The 17,192-nt window shown below is 42.7% G+C and overlaps 1 protein-coding gene across 2 annotated transcripts; it reads right to left on the minus strand.

The window, feature by feature from the left end:
* Positions 1-239: 239 nt before the first annotated feature.
* Positions 240-15,408, minus strand: FAM98A (family with sequence similarity 98 member A). Of its 2 annotated transcripts, none has more exons than XM_066618347.1 (9): positions 15,353-15,408; positions 14,304-14,392; positions 11,831-11,979; positions 11,080-11,214; positions 10,055-10,239; positions 8,726-8,806; positions 6,905-7,021; positions 3,865-4,032; positions 240-2,056 (listed from the first exon to the last, which is right to left on the minus strand). In XM_066618347.1, the coding sequence occupies exons 2-9, from the start codon at positions 14,354-14,356 to the stop codon at positions 1,271-1,273; spliced, it is 1,674 nt and encodes a 557-aa protein (XP_066474444.1). In that variant the 5' UTR covers positions 14,357-14,392; positions 15,353-15,408; the 3' UTR covers positions 240-1,270. The 2 variants fall into 2 exon arrangements, with proteins under 2 accessions (XP_066474444.1, XP_066474451.1); XM_066618354.1 differs by lacking the exon at positions 15,353-15,408 and adding an exon at positions 15,219-15,262.
* Between the last annotated feature and the right edge of the window lie 1,784 nt (positions 15,409-17,192).

Below are 17,192 nucleotides of genomic sequence, written 5' to 3' on the forward strand. Positions count from 1 at the left end.
CTACAGCCAGCAAGGAAAAGAAGCAAAATAGATAAACCAAACATCATGACTGATGCAGAACAATATTGCCCACCTCAGCACGGCTCTACTATCCTGCCGCTCATCCTCTGATGAGGTAAAGGCAGGCAAAGCCCCCAAGATTCCTATTTGCAGGGTCTCAAAAGGTCGCTTTCAAGTAGCAAGATGACCTCAGTGAAGCCAGTTCCGCTCTAATTGAAAGTTAAAGATAAACCAACAAATAGAACAGATACTTTTATTGCTCACCTTTTATACAATAGCACACCTTCAGCCATTTCCTTTCATAGCTTGACAATGGTTCTGTACACACACACACACGCAAAAAACCAGGCAAGGCGCACTGATGTGACTTTCAGTAAAGAAAAATGTAACAAACCCAGCTGAAGGGCATTTGTTTTAAATAAAATGCCAAAACGAAGTAATCCTGGTTGGTTGGATCAGTGGTATTAACTCGTGCATAAAACAAGTTTCAGCTTGCCATTACTGCTAGCTAATTTCAAGTAAAAATTAGGCTGGTCAGAGGATGAACTGGTTGCTGATGGATGAAAGTCAGTTTGAATTATGCTAAAGCACAGGGCTATGGATACTACCTGTTCACAACTGAGCATGGTTTGATATGACCTTTGCATGGTATGACAGTGGTTCAGTCTCTCGCATGGACTATGTGATAGCATTTTCGATCAGAGGGAGATAAGGCTACTGAACAAGTTGTCAGCAGTAGAGCTCATATAATAGACAGAGACCTAGTGAAGTAGGCAGCAATTTGGTGCACAGTTATAAATGCATAAATCCAAATAACTTCAATGGGATTTATGTACAGATAACTGTACACTTACCTGCAGTTTTACAATATAGGTATGAAGCCAACCTGTTGCCTAGGAAAAGTCAGAATGAAAAGCAATACCCAAACTGGCTTGACCAGTAAATTACTTTAAAAAAGAAATGAGAGAGACCAACCATATACAGACGCACTGGTTTGCATATTACAGGTGTGAAGAGATGTGTACTCCAGACTCCTTTAGCACACAGAGCCATGGCTGCCAATTTAAAGTTCTCAATGTCCTGGAGAAGAAAACTGCATTTAAATTTTAGGCCGCATCAGACTTGAGTGAACCTTCACATATGCTTAGAAGCAAAGAATTTTCCAAACTAGGCTGTCACGTGTCTGGTCTGATACCAATTCAAAAAAAAAAAAAAAATCCTAACAGGCTTCTATTACATGAGCTCTGTCAAAATGGAAGCTTTTGCAGCCTCAGCTAGTGAAGTGTCTTCCTTGTCCAAATCCAGATTGATTGTACTGATAACCGCCATGTTGGAAGTGCTGCTCAAATTGCCCTCCTTGATTAAAGTTCTGTGCACCTCTTCCACCCCAGCCACCTCCTTGCCCACCACGGCCACCACGACTTCCACGGCCACCTCGCCCTCCTCCACGACCTCCACCTCGATCACTGGAGTGCCCATCTTGATATCTGTTGTCTTGCTGGTAGCTGCCGCCACCACCACCCTGGTATCCACTTCCTGGATATGAGGATTGATAGCCACCATAGCCACCTCCTTGGTAGCCACTGCCACCACCATGGTAACCTCCAGTTTGAAAGCCTGTGTCTCTGTAGTTACCATCTCTGTAGTTGACATCTTGATAGCCACTTCCTCCACCATCAGTCCAGCCAGTCTGAGGCTTGCCTCCTCTTCCACCACCTCTGCCTCCATGGTCATAACCACCGCGTCCTCGCCCTCCTCGTTCGTGACCCCCATGTTCATGTCCTCCACGGCCTCCATAGGAAGAGTCATATCCCCCACGGCTTCCTCTGTCATAACCTCCTTGTTCATAGCCTCCTCGGCCTCCTCTGTCATGACCACCTTGTTCATAACCTCCACGGCCTCCATATGACGAGTCATAACCACCTCTTCCACCTCTGCCTCCACCGCTTTGCTGCTGAGGCCCATCTTGCCTTTTTTGCCATGGTGGCATCTCAGGAGGTGGTGGCTCAATTTCATTGGGCCTACCACCTCTGTCAGGCACTCGGCCCATTAACACCTATAAGTAGAAGAAACCAATATGTTGGAAGAGTAAACAGAGGAGCTCTGGTACTTAATCTGACATTTTAATAAATATTCTACAGAAACACAGATTTCTGAGTCCATGTAGAAAAAAATGTTGAAATGCAAATAGTGAATAACATATTCGAGGACTGACTCATCAATGGAAGGAAATCACTTCAGTGGGTGAAGTACAATAGTGTATCTATGAATAGGTGTATCAGCATTTAGGGAGGGAGATTTCAATATCTGGAATGTGTAAAAAAGATAATTGTACACTGAATTTTGAAATGCAGAAACTAATGACTTCAAATGGGAATGTTTCATTTCTATAAACTTCACCCTTAACTGCCCATTATTACTACAAACATGAAACAAGCTATGAGTATGACTCTTGAAGACTGCTGAGTGAACTCAGGGCCTCAGAGGAATTTTATCAGGGGTACAAAGTTTCTTTTGGGCCCCTTTGCAAAGGGGGAGGGGTGAAACTGGGGGAGGGTGGTGACAGGAAAGCAGAATAGGGGCAGGGAGGGGCAAAACAGGGTCGGGGGAGGGTAGAGACAGCCAGAAAAGTCTTTGGAGCCCAGGTCTATCAACCCATGTGGCATCAGTAGTGTCCCCAGCATCCCATGCGGGCAACAACCCTGAGTAGATAGGAAATTGTAAGATCCCAGGAAATTTCCCTTTGGTTCCTGGGTCCCCCTTTTGACCCTGAGACCGGGTACAAATTACCCCCTTTACCTCCCCTCTCCTAGGCTCTGAGTGAACCCATAGAAGCTGCATCCCCATGTCTCCAGTTCTGCATATATCTGCTGGTTTCACAAGCTGTCTTGAAAGTCAATCTGCCCCACACAACTAGCAATATTTTGTATGACTCATCTTGGTAAACTACCTTGCAACACTACATGCAAGTACGACCACCTTATTACACACTGTACAAAGTGCAATACCACTTTTAACTGATTACCATCACTTATGAGGGCAAGGACACCTGCTCCTTCAAACAACTCTGCCTGTTTGTCTTTGCTTGCCCTTTATGTCTGAACTACCTCCCTGAACACTGGTAGGATGTTCCTTCACTCACAACCTTCTGACTTAATCTGAAAATTCACCTTTTGGGGGAAGCCTTTGACACTGTACCTTGGTCCCTGCTGTCTATTATAATTAAGGACCCAATTCTATCCAACTTTCCACCACCAATGTAGCTGCAATGCAGCCCTGAGGTAAGTGAGCAAATGTTCTCTTACTTTGAGGAACTGTCCTCAAAGAAATAAATATGATAGAAATAAATACCCCCCCCCATTTAACCATATCCCCTTCCCTCCCTGTCTTGTTTCCCTTGTGTCAGTTTTGAGACTGCTGGTCCCTTGGACAGATCTCTCCATTTTCTCAAATACAAATTGCCTATGTATACTGATGGTACTATACTAATATAAAATTTAGTAATGAAGTAACTGAAATACCCCTTCAGTGTGCATAGGCAACAGCTACAAAGGTGGTGGTTGTTACTAGCTCAGAAACATTGGTTGTCCATGCTACTGAAGCACGATATAGGTCAGTTACCACTCCAGTGCAACATAACACTCCACTGTTTGCTTAAGCAATGGGAACTGTTGGCTATTCAGGAAAAAAAGTGTCAAGTAACAGTAACAAAACAAGTGTTTGTTAATCTTAGTAGAAGGAGGGAAGAAAAGAAGTAGTACATACATTCACGTGCTCAAAGTAGTACTATGCCATCACACACTCAAAGTGCTTTCTGCAGAACACTTTAGAAACCAAGTTATAACAACAGAACATCACAGATACCTTATTAATGGCACAAGCGGTCTTCTCTCTAATCGACCCACTGCTAGTCCTCATGATCTTTGACAAGTCCTGCCGAGCTGCTAAGAGGTGAGCAACAGATATAGCACATTTTGTAGATAAGGAGGCACGCTTTGGCTGATAGACTTTAGCCAATTTCTCTGTTTGACTCTGTTGAACAGAAAAACACAAAATACACAAAAATAAGGTAGGAATCACTAGATACCTACTGAAACATCCAAGTCAACAATTATATTTTTCAATATTTTAACAACATTAGATTAAGGCCCCATTTGTAGACAATTAAGAGTATATTTGTTGTATAACAAATGCTGTGAGCATCAGGGAACAGCATATTAAGAGACAATGCATCACTTCTCTCCACCTATTCAACAACCATTGTTGTCTATCTTATTCTGTATTTTGGAATCTTGGTTAAGTAGGTATATTACAATAAGTAATTGTAATAAGTGAAGTGTTTAGAGGGCAAGGGAGAGTACCAGGATGCAGGTCTCTTGTTATGTGGTGTGCTCCCTGGGGCATTTGGTGGGCCGTTGTGAGATACAGGAAGCTGGACTAGATGGGCCTGTGGCCTGATCCAGCGGGGCAGTTCTTACGTTCTAGAAAAGATTTTGCACATCACTGGCTGAATCTAGTTCTCTTATTCCTTGTTTCAAACCATTTTAGAAGCATCTATCAATCAATTAATGCATTCTTTACAAAGACAAATAGCCCATAAAAATACTTTAGCTAACCCTACATGTTTATATTTGCCAGCAGTAGCTTCTCTAACCTGAAATCTCTTAGATACATTCCACAAGAATGAACTAAAGTTGCTGAACCTAGCAATTTTACTTTAAACACACATACTCCACTTCACTTTTTGTTAATAATTTTTAAATGGTTGATTTTGTCCAGTTTCCATTGCATCCAGCAATTCCTGTTTCCTATGCCTCATTGGAACTACAGTTGCTGAAGGCAGGAAATGATTTTAAAAAGTTTCTTGAAGGAAGAACTGACAAAGGGGCCATAATGCAGCAAAAACTCATCTGCTTTGCTTGCAGGTTCTAGTTCAATTTTCAGCACCTCCAGGTAGGGCAGGGAAAAATTCCTGCCTGAAACTTTGAAGAACTGCTGCCAGTCAGCATCAACAACACTCAGCTAGATGGACCAATGATCTGACTCAGCAAAAGGCATATTCCTAAAGATGTACATCACTCAGAAAAAGTAGAATCAGATACCATTTGTCTTCCCTAACATCTGCTCACCATTTAATCAATAAAATCCATGATAGGAGCCTGTCAGTCCAAGGAATACGCTGCCTAAGTGGGCTTTTCTGCCTCAGGTGCTAACTAAACCAGGTGCTATTAATTTGCTGTCAGGAATGGATCTGAGTAGGATAGGATCAGAGATGTAAGTGCGGAGGGGTATAACAATTACATGAAACTTCCTTATACTGAGACAGACCATGGATCCATTTATTCCAGCAGCATCTACTCTGACCACCCAAGGCCATTTCCCAGCCCTGAGATTCTAGAGCAGCCATGAATTGAATGTTAGGTGCTGTGCAAACATGCAGTCTACTACTGAATGATGGTTCCTTCCCTTAAGGGAAGAACTGGAAGAGGAAGGTTTTACAGTGAATAAGATTCATCATGGAAGAACTGCTGCTAATTGTGGACATAATATAGGAGGTGAAAGCATGATAGTCCTGTGATGTAAGAAACAGTAACACTCGATCCAAACTATGGCCTTTAATATTATAGCGCCCATAAGAAGCAGGAAATGGGAAGTGCTATTAAATATTTATTAGGCCCGCAGTATTGTAGGATATGTTTTGGGAACCAAGTAAGCAACAATACCATGGATGGAAAAACTATCAGAGCAGAAGAGAAGCTAAAAGATTGCACTTTCAGCATGCCATCAATAGTTACATCATTTCGCAATCTAATAATATTTTTTAACTGAGAGGTCCAATACTGACACAATTAACAGTGGAAAATAAGTGGTTAAATGTGATCTACAGGTATGTAGCAAACTCAATGGCAACAGAGCATTCCTAGGCACAAGCACATAGCTGACACCCAGATCTATAATCAAATTCACTAGTCCCCAAATCAACATTAGTTTTAAACTAAGGGGTGGTGGTGGACAGGTCGATGAAAGTGTCAACCCAATGTGCGGCGGCAGTGAAGAAGGCCAATTCTATGCTTGGGATCATTAGGAAGGGTATTGAGAACAAAACGGCTAGTATTATAATGCCGTTGTACAAATCTATGGTAAGGCCACACCTGGAGTACTGTGTCCAGTTCTGGTCGCCGCATCTCAAAAAAGACATAGTGGAAATGGAAAAGGTGCAAAAGAGAGCGACTAAGATGATTACGGGGCTGGGGCACCTTCCTTATGAGGAAAGGCTACGGCGTTTGGGCCTCTTCAGCCTAGAAAAGAGACGCTTGAGGGGGGACATGATTGAGACATACAAAATTATGCAGGGAATGGACAGAGTGGATAGGGAGATGCTCTTTACACTCTCACACAATACCAGAACCAGGGGACATCCACTAAAATTGAGTGTTGGGTGGGTTAGGACAGACAAAAGAAAATATTTCTTTACTCAGCGTGTGGTCGGTCTGTGGAACTCCTTGCCACAGGATGTGGTGCTGGCGTCTAGCCTAGACGCCTTTAAAAGGGGATTGGACAAGTTTCTGGAGGAAAAATCCATTATGGGGTACAAGCCATGATGCGTATGCGCAACCTCCTGATTTTAGAAATGGGTTATGTCAGAATGCCAGATGCAGGGGAGGGCACCAGGATGAGGTCTCTTGTTATCTGGTGTGCTCCCTGGGGCATTTGGTGGGCCGCTGTGAGATACAGGAAGCTGGACTAGATGGGCCTATGGCCTGATCCAGTGGGGCTGTTCTTATGTTCTTAAACAGAAACTTTCAGTATGTTCATAGACAGGGTCTATAAAATAAAAAGTACCTTCATTGACAGCAAAAGCTCAATACAGGTACAAGACAGGTTTAAAGAAAGCAAATCTTACCTTTGCCCTCTCTGACCAGCCAAAAGACTGGACAGTCACATCCAGGCGCTTCACCAACAGTTTTCTCCGGACTTCATATTCATTGGCTATAGCTTGATTAATAGCTTCAATTTTTTCCTGAAACAAAAATGGAGTTTATTGACAACTGAAAGCTAAGAGAAAGGACCTTACCATAACTGACATCTCAGAATACTACTGAGGATTACACAACAGAACAGTGACCAATTCATTTCAAAATAAAATCCACACATCTCTGACATGCAGTTAATAGACTCAGAGCCCAATCCTGTGCTTGGCGGCACGGTTCCGTGCCGCTGAGCACTGTTGCAAATGTGCCTTATGGCACATTTGCGAGCCTCACCACTGGGCTCTCACCTGTGCTAGCCCAGCGCCGGCCGGTGCTAAAAACTTTTAAATCTGATTAAATATAACTGCTGATATTAATAAATGCCTGAGGGCGCAATCCTAACCCCTTATGACAGTGCTTTCCAACATGTCCAGCCAATGGGACATGCGCTGCATGTGCAGTTGAGTATCACTCACGGAGGCCTCCTCAAAGTAAGGGAATGTTTGTTCCCTTACCTCAGAGCTGCACTGTCCTGCACTTTCCAGCACTGACATAAGGGGTTAGGATTGCGCCCTGAGAAAAGCCAGGAGACTGACCATGCAAGAGAATGTGTAAGATGAGCCTTCCCAATTCCCTTTAGATCACCACTCAGTTACACCTTCTAAAAACAAATGCCGGCAATTAAAGCTCAAAGCAATCGGATCCAGAACACAAAGAAATGCTTATGTGACTTTCCACTAGAAAAACAATTTCCAATTAAAACACTGCTGAGGATGCCAAGGCTGTTAGGAGGATGCAATGCTTTCCATCGAAACAATAGCTCAACATATCAAAAGCTTGGGACTCGCAATCTTCTCCATACCAGATTGTCTCTGGGATTGATATCTTCTACACCTAGATACCCAACAGGCAGATGCCATGCTGCCACACTGCTAAATTCATCAAAAGCTGCAATGTCCTGGCATTGCAGGAAAGCGTCAATTTCACTGTCAAACACTTTCATGATTTTTATGAAGCACAGTATGTCTTACAGTAAACAAAAAGAAAGAAACCCTTTGTTTCTATCTCTCTCAATGAATGCACTACTCCCAGCAGGTTCTGCTCCCCGCTAAGGAGCCCGATTTCACAAAAGAATTTTATGCAACATGTTCCATTAGAAGCAATATTAAATAAGTATCTCAAAGATACTGTAATATATTTTTAATTAGGGTCTTTGGTTAAGGTCTTCATTAATCCTCCTGATATCCCAGGTTCCCCAACCTGCCTTCCTCAGAAGTATCAGGCACTCATAACTTAACAAATGGGGGGCTTAATACATCACTGGAGAGTCAAGAATAATTTTGTCCTCAAATGCATTTTACTTCATGGTCATAAGACAGAGAACTGAAGTTCTTGCCTGAGTCATGCCATGATATATGTTATGCTTTCCCATTTTTAATAGCTTGGCTCATTTACTTGAACTAACTGTAAAACTGTACTAAAATATACATTTAGCTGCAGGCATTCTGGTTTGGTGAATCTCTGCTTGTGACAGCCTACAATGACAGGGTTAATCTTTTGAAGAGCTGATGATCCTAAAAATTTATCCAGAGTATCTTTAACCCCCCCCATCCTTAAATTTCTGATATGTAATCCATTTTGTATAATTTATTTTATTCTTGACAATAGAGTGAATACTATATATTCCGCCGGGAAAAGTGCATTCTAATTTTTAGAAAACAGAATAATCATAGAACTGAGCGTTTTCTCCTTACCCAATGGACTGGACCCAGTGGTTTTGACAGTAAAGGTTTTCCTACATGATTCGGAGGAACCTTTGCTAATGTTTCTTTTAACTGCAACGGAAATGCACAGTATTAATGCACTACACTGAAAGCCAGCCTTCACTCCCTCACAAAAGCACAACTCAAGCTGCAATCCAAAGCATACTTACTAGGATGCAAACCCCACTGAGTTCAGTGGGACTTACTTGTAAGTAAAGATGATTAGGATTGTGCTATTTGGAATGAAGGTATGAACGCCTACACTGAATATGCACAGAAAATATACAAATGTATTTTTAACATTCATTCACAATATAGGAACTCAGTCAGCATAAAATAAATGAAGATCTACAATATTTTTATTGACAATTATGGCTTTGGTAAAATACAAGATGTTAGTAAGGCAGAAATGCATAAAAATACAAATAACCCTTAAACGGAAAGACGGTAATGGAGGTCCTCCCCCACCCACCCACCCCAGATAACTCTGACAATGTTTTAATATATATTTGGAGACAAAAGTCTGATAGCAAAATGTTTTGTCAGTGGTTTTCAAACTGGTGGGTTGCAACCCACCAGTTCATGAAAAGGGTCTCCTGTCCTTTTAAGGGGCGGGGAAGGGGGCAAGGGGGTACTTTTACTTACAGGTGGCTGCAGGACATTGCAGAAGGTGCAGGGAGCCCTGTGCAGCCCTCTGCAGGGCTCCCTAATTCTTAGAATGTTGAAAAAAAAGTGGGCACAAAGTACTTCCTCTTTGCGTTCGCAACTAGAAGTGTTTTATGCATGCTTTTTTCAACATTCTAAGCACTGGGGAGCACTGCGGAAGCCTGCTTGGGGCTCCCCACACCTCCTGCAGCCACCTGTAAGTAAAAGCACCCCCCTTCCACCCTCATGACTGACAGGATTCTGGGGATTGCTTCGCTGCCCTTGCTCCCTCCCCTGCAAAGACTTATCCTGGGAATAAAACTCCCAGGAAGTTTGAGAACCACCGCTTTAGATGATCTCCCCATTGTGTTGATAGGCAAATGCCTTAACATCTAAGAGACAGAAACATGAAATAAAATCCTAACAAAGAAGGGCTTAGATTCCAAGAACTGGATGGGGAGTCCTCCTGCACCACAAGGGCTTCCCATCTACCCCTACATGCTCCCCTACATACATTCCCGCCAGTCTGGGGACCTCTGGAACTGCTTGCAATGTAACACAGATATGGGAAGGTAAGATCCTCCTTCCTACTCATGTGAAAGCAGAAGTACTTGGCTTGCCAGTACCCAGGAACTCTGGATCCTTGCTGTTGTGATTTTGACTCTCAGTTCTTACTTTTTTTTCTATTCCACTGAAAAACTGGAACATGGTTATGTTGGCTGGTGGCTTGGACATGCCTAAGGCAATACAGATGCCTTTGAGCTCCTGAAAAACTTCACTACCACCGCCTTCCTGAGCCTTTTTCGGTGGAGCATTCACACACAGCATTCTGGCAGCTTCCAGTTCTGAGATGAGGTATGCTGAAAGAAGAAAAATTGAATTTCAATACAATACTATTGTGTTCACTTTCACAACTATTGAAAATGGAAACATTTACCTTGCCTAGCTAACAAAAAACTTAAAAGAAACCTAGTTCTGTACTCCGCAGCATTGACATTCAATGCCTTTAACCCACTTTTGCCCAGCCCACAAGTGTACACATTTGGTCCCTGTGGTGTATATGCAACGTTGGGCATAAATGGCTTAACTGCAGAGTTCACTCATAACTGAACAAGTGAATTGGTTCAGAAAGAAGTGTCACCAGCATGCTTTTATAGGATGCAAGAACTTTCAATGGAGCTAGAACAAAATTAGGGCTTTCTCAACTCATGTGTCAGGTAGCAAGAATGCCACATGGACTATTCCCTGAAAAGCCAGCTTAAGCCATCCAATATTGCAGGGATTCACTTTGACATCTATTACAAAAACTGCAACCCCAAGAGCTTTCTATAGTCAAAGGCCTCATCCAGATAGCTATGGAAGAACAGCTGCCTTACTGAAATGCCTTCCAGCTGACTGTATCATTCATAAACAAGATTTTTTAGAACTGTCAAGCACTAATCCTCTTTCGCATTCAAAGTCAGTTTGCTACAAGCAAAAGGAAAGATGCTTGCTTTAAAATATAAAACAACCAGTTACCAACTTTATAAGGAAGATTTTTCTTTCAGTTAAATTTTTCTTCAGTTACCATGAGACCACAAGAAGCAACAGGAAAAACAATGTCACTATTCCCTCTTGTTAGCTTAATGAGAAACAGAAACAAGTTTTTCCCCTCATTTCACACAAGTATTCTCTTAACAGAAGTTAAGCCATTTACTTACTGAGCAGGAGGAGGCAGTTTTTCGGTTTGAGAAGGCGCCTTGTGACATCTCCTGATGTTAGTGTTGTATACGGGCAGTTCATTTCACCAAGTAACCCACTCACTTCAAGCTGAAACTCATCTGCTTCACTTGAACCTTAAAAGAAATTTTAGTCAAAATGGCTCCAACTATTGAAAGCCTTGATTCTTTTCCAGGAGCTAAGACAACATGTAAAGCTAGGAGAGACAACTTTCTTTCAAACAAATAGGGCCACTACTGGTGGTTATGAGCCTAAGGACCCCAAAGCCTATCTGCTCCCTTCTTCCTCACCAGCTGGTAAGGGAAGAATTCTTGTTAGTTAAATCACAGCTTTGCATGCTCACAGCTGGAAGATGGCTTAACAATGGTTTGCAAAGTGGAATATGAAACTGGAATCAAATCCCAGTAGAAAATGGAATAAATTATGCAAGTGGGCAAAGAACTGAGCTTTACTAGGCAAAGAACTCAGACTGGCTTGGCACTAAATTGCAATTTTTTTGGTGCAGAGTACTGCTACAGTACAGATATTCCACAATATTGTGGTTTTAAAGAGCTGCAGTGAATAGAAAAATTCTACATTGCATAGAAAAATAAGAAAGCAACAGCAGTAGATAACTAGCAACTTTAATAAGCAACATATGAAAATCCCACACCATAGTTCTGGAAGCAACACAACCAACAAAAATGTTTAAAGTTAGCATATGCAAGATATCGAAGCATCATAGTTACTCACTGTTAGTTGCTTGCACATTTTCTTCTAGCTTGCAAAATAACCTTAACTCTGATACTAGCCAAGCACAGAGTTTGGTAAATTCAGGGGAACTGGCTCCACCAGAAGCTGCCTGCATCAGAGCACCATCTTCTAACAACGGGCCTTTGTAACTGACAGACAAAAATAAGAACACACCATTAAAGTTCATTGTACAATTTATGGGGTACTCAATGTGCGCATCTACAAACACCACAACCAACACTTTAAACCTAAGCATGCTTACTTGGAAGTAAACACTACTGATTTCAAGGAAACCTTACTTCTTGAAGTGCGCTTCGGATTGTAGTTTAAATCCATATGTCATGTATACATAACAAATTCTCTTTTACTCAAATTCATCCTTGTCATCTTTGTCTCTTCTAATCTGCCCTCTCACTTTTGTCCTTTTGCCCTCTCACTCTTTGCCTTATGCAATCTACATTTTGATCTTATATGGGACAACCCCCCCACCCCCCACCCCTTTTTCTTTCCTTGCTTATGGTACTCACGGCATGTAAAGTTTCCAATATAAACAACAAACAGTAAAGTCAAGAGGAATGTATGAGTTTATTATAAATTTTGCTCTCTGGTGCAAAATGAACATTAGAGCCAAGGCTAGAATTCAAAGAAGATAGATGGGTAACTGGGTGTGTACATGCTTGTGCCAGGAAGAACTGCACAGGCAGGCAGAGAGGGAGTTTTTTTTGGCACAGCAGCATCAAAGAGGTAAGCCCCTGTTGTCTTTTAAAGTGCCTTTTGTCTCTTCCAAACTGGGGAATGGCTGTGCCTGCAGTACTCCCCTATAAATGCATATTCAGCACTTCTTTGAATTCTAGCCCACGCTTTTACTTGACTGAATGATGCAGCAAAAAAAAAAATTCCATCCTTGAGAATTATTTATTGGTGAATTCTAGCTGGAACACACATGTGACTATGTTTCTCATTGTTTATAGGGTGCTATTCACTACGGTTAGTCAGAAAAATTACTTAACATTACAACTTTTTGGTAAAGTTGACTGCCACAGAAGTATTTTTAAGTACTTACTCATTTATTTATTATTTATTTACTTACATATGTACTTATTCACTCACTCTGCTCTTCCTTTTACTTTATGGTCAAGTAAAACCAAAACATTGTGTCTGCTTATGAAAAAGCTAAAACAATATCGCTCAACAGCAAAAGAACCTTTTGTGCAATAAGTCTGTTAATTCTGCCCAATGTTGCATATATGCAACAGGGACCAAATGTCTACACCTGTGGGGTGGCCAAATGGATTAAAGCAATCAATGAGAATTTATTTCTTATCTGCCTTAGTCCACATGCCTCTCCTCAAGACTATTATAGGGCTTACAAGCATTCAAGTCATAATATTTTAATTGTAATTCTTCCTGTAAATGTAATTCTTCCTTTGCACATTTATTTCCACTGTAATAGTTATAAGATGCTGTGCTTGCACCAATGTCATAGGCTTCTACTGAATATTGCTCATAGCATGACTAGCAGATACATGTAACTCCATCCTCACTATTTTGCAAACTTCCTCAAATTTATCATTGTTTAAGATATTTGGAGATTGTTTAACCTCTGCTGTGCAACTCCACTTAAGGATGGCTCATCCAGTCACTTTTATAGAACTGATAACCATCAGAGTAACCTGCTCTCACTACCTGCCATGCTGTCAATCTTTGGCTTAGGGTTTTTGGGTTTTGTTTCAATGAAGTGCTTCTGCATGTTCTCATCTCCTGGCACTGGAAGGTACGTATAAACTTGTTTTTTTAACAAAGAAAGATAGCAGCCAGTACAAATTGAGAAACACTTTGACTGATTGTGTTAAAAAGGCCTAGGGGAAAAGAAAATGAAAAATGACTTAACCTGTACTTGTACCCTATTCTGAGATGCAGGTCCCAATAATCTTCTGTTCAGGTCACCAATGATGTTCACACCTGCTCAGCTTCAAAACCAAGCCTAAGAGAGTGGATCTTATGTGGGTTAATCATTACTGTTGCTATATTTATTATTTATACCCCTTTGTTCCCCAAGGAGCTCAAAAGGAGTCATACATAAATAGGGCAGTTCCTCTTCTGTCTCACAACAATCCTAAGAGGCAGCTCAAGGAGAAAAAGTGACTGATCCAACATTACCAACTGAACTGAGTGGTCCTAGGAATCTAAATCCAGATCTCCCCAGTCCAAGTCTAACTCTCTAACCATGATACCACAGGGATGTTCCAGATACGATCTTTTAAAGAAACAACTCCAGGTACCTTTTGCTAATACTAAATAATCACACATTTGCTCTTTTCCAGCTGAAAAAGAGAACACATTTCAAAGAAACAATGGAGGTTAGAGAGAGAGAGAGAGAACGCTACCACCACCAGAAACGCTGGGGGTGAGAACAGAGATTTTAAAAACAAAGAGACTGAAAGTGTTTCCATGAGTTTGTTTCAATACATACCCTAGGTCTTCCAGCGACTCTAGGATGTCATTCTCCATGAGCTCAAACTCCATCCTGGGGCTTCAGAACGAGCACAACTTCTAAGGAACCTGCAGAAAAATCTCAGACTCAGCAACAGCTACTCAGAAAACATCAAAAGATCATACAGACAGACCCACAATTGAATGTACCAATGAAGTTTGGTGTTTACCATATCTTGCTATGGGTTGTGGGGGCAAGGCCTAGAAGAAGGAAGTAATTTGAACCTGCGTTCAGGGTCAAAAAGGGGGCCCAGGAGCCAATGGAGGAGGTGCCTGCATGGGATCCTGGCGACACTACCATGAGTGTGCAGCTGCAGCTACAGGCAAGCCATATATGATGGGCTGATCAATGCACACACGACCCTCCTTACCACAGTGCCAGATCTGGGAGGAAACTGGCCTGCTACAGTAGCTCTTTGGCCTGTGGATGCGTTCACCACAAAGGAGCGTATAGGAGCTCAGCTGCAGACTACAGCTGCTGCAGAAGCAGGTTTTGGTACCCACAGGACGCTTTCCACTCTAGCGGGAGCCTCAATATGATGGTGCTGATTTATGGAATGGTTTTCTCTATTGAAAAGGTTTTAGAGGGGCTTGGGAGGGTGTTTGGTTTTCTGTGTCGCTGTAGGCAGCTGCTGATGCCATGTGGGTGGGTGGACGGACCTGGGCTCCATCGGGCTTCACGCTCCCCCACCCTGTTTTGCCCCTCCCTGCCCCCCTTCTGCTCACCGACCACCACCACCCTCCCCCCCAAGGAACTTTGTGCTCCCTGATGAAGTTCCTCTCAGGGCCCTGGGGGGGGGGGGCCTGGAGGCTGAGAAGGTACAAAGCGTCCCCCAACAGACACGTCCCCTAGCAAGAGGGAGGAGGGCACCGACCCCTGCAGCCCCTGCCCCACCTGGCTCCCTCCACACAGGCTCAGGAGCTCCCACAGCGTCCCTCCTGCCCAGGCTGAGAGGAGCTTGTTCTCCAGGCCGCCCTGCTGGGGAGGGGGCAGCTCCCCTTGCACAGCGCCCCCCCGCCTCCCCCTACCTCTCACGCAGCTGTTACGCCGCCGACTGCTGGGTTGGCATGTCAGAAAGGGGAGGGGCGAGGAAAGAGGAAGGCCCCCGCCTGACCTCTCACCCCGCCTGTGGGGCGCCCCACACCGCGCCTGAGTGAAAATGCCCCTCTCGACGCGCTTTGAGCCCTCCGTGGCCTTTGTCTCCCTCAGCCAATCGCCTCCGCCTCAGAAACGTCGCCTCTCTGCCTCAGGCGGGAGAAGCGCCTGCAGAGACGGTGCCTTTTCCCGTCAGGCACCGCGAAAGACAGACCTCGAGGGCTGGAAAGGCTTCTCGGTTTCCTTTTTCTCTATAGCCATCGAGGGGAACCACGTTGGACAGTCCTGGGCCTGAGCTGAGAAAAGCTGACGGAGCTCGCAAAGGGACAAACTACCACAGGAGCTTGCCGTCTCTGGGTTAAAAAAATACAAGTCCCGGCATGCCACGGTGCAGTTTTCTTAAGAGGGCCGCATCAGATGAGCTGGTGGAGAAGCTGGTGACTCTCACGGGTATGCTGCAGGCGTTGGAGATGCTGAGCGCTGGGAAGCCGTGAAGGCTGATGCTAGTAGCATAAGAGCCCAATCCTGTGCATGTCTACTCAGAAGTAAGCCCCATTATAGTCAGTGGGGCTTACTCCCAGGAAAGTGTGGACAGCATTGTAGCCTAACAGCCCAATCCTATCCACACTTTCCTGGGTGTAAGCCCCATTGACTGTAAAGGAACTTACTTCTGAGTAGACATGCATAGGATTGGGCTGTAAATTGGGAGGGTGGCTGGCTCTCCACTATGCCAGCCTAGCAATTTTAGGCCCACAGAGAGCCATACTAGAAAGGAGTCACACTGTCAACTGCCCTGGGATGCCTCTGAGAGAGAGAGGAAAGGCTATATCAATATAAATATATAGAGATAATATAATTAATTGTGATATTACTTTATAATATTGTGTAATATATCATAATTTATAGTTAATTAATACAATATTTATGATAAATCATTTTTTCTATAATTAGTATATATTACATAATTTATAGTTTATATTAATATATTTATGATAAATCATTTTATTTTAATATATATTTCAAAAAAGTAATTGACAGGAGAGGGCAAGAAAGAACACTTTGAAGAAGGTGACAGGTATTTAATACAAGTGGAATTATTATTAATTATTATTATTATTATATTAACAGTATTTATATACTGCTTTTCAACAAAAAGTTCATAAAGTGGTTTGCAGAGAAAAAAAATCAAATTAGTGACTCCCTGTCCCAAAAGGGCTCATAATATTAAAAAGATGCAAAAGAATACCAGCAGACAGCCACTAGTAAAGACACTGCTAGGATGAGGCTGGACAGTTATTCTCTCCCTGCTAAACAAGAGCATCCACTTGAAAAAGTGTCTCTTACCCAGTTAGCTGGATACAACAAAATCTTGCATCTTCCCAACTCTAATATAGTCAGTGCAAGCAGGTCAAATTCCCTCAGCGCCCCCCCCCCCATTTCAATATTCCATGGCCCTTGGGTGACCCACAGCAGGCTACAGTTGGTTTCCATTTTTTTTCTTTAAAAAAAGGGGTCCTGTATGTTGTGACTACTACAGAAAGTAGCCCACCTTCATGAGCAAACGGATTGGCATTTCAACATCTGAATTCATCTTTCATACATAGAGAGGTGCAATAGGCTTTTCAAGGGATTTCGTTCACTCCAAGAATAGACAAGCTGCTAAATCTGTTCATTGATATTTCAGTACTAAATAAGATTAATGTCCAACACTTCTTGATATTTCTCCATGCTTAGATCTCCAAGGTTTTAAACAGAACAAGGAGACAACCATGG

The sequence above is a fragment of the Tiliqua scincoides genome, chromosome 1, assembly GCF_035046505.1.
Source record: "Tiliqua scincoides isolate rTilSci1 chromosome 1, rTilSci1.hap2, whole genome shotgun sequence".
Taxonomy (NCBI): Eukaryota; Metazoa; Chordata; class Lepidosauria; order Squamata; family Scincidae; genus Tiliqua; species Tiliqua scincoides.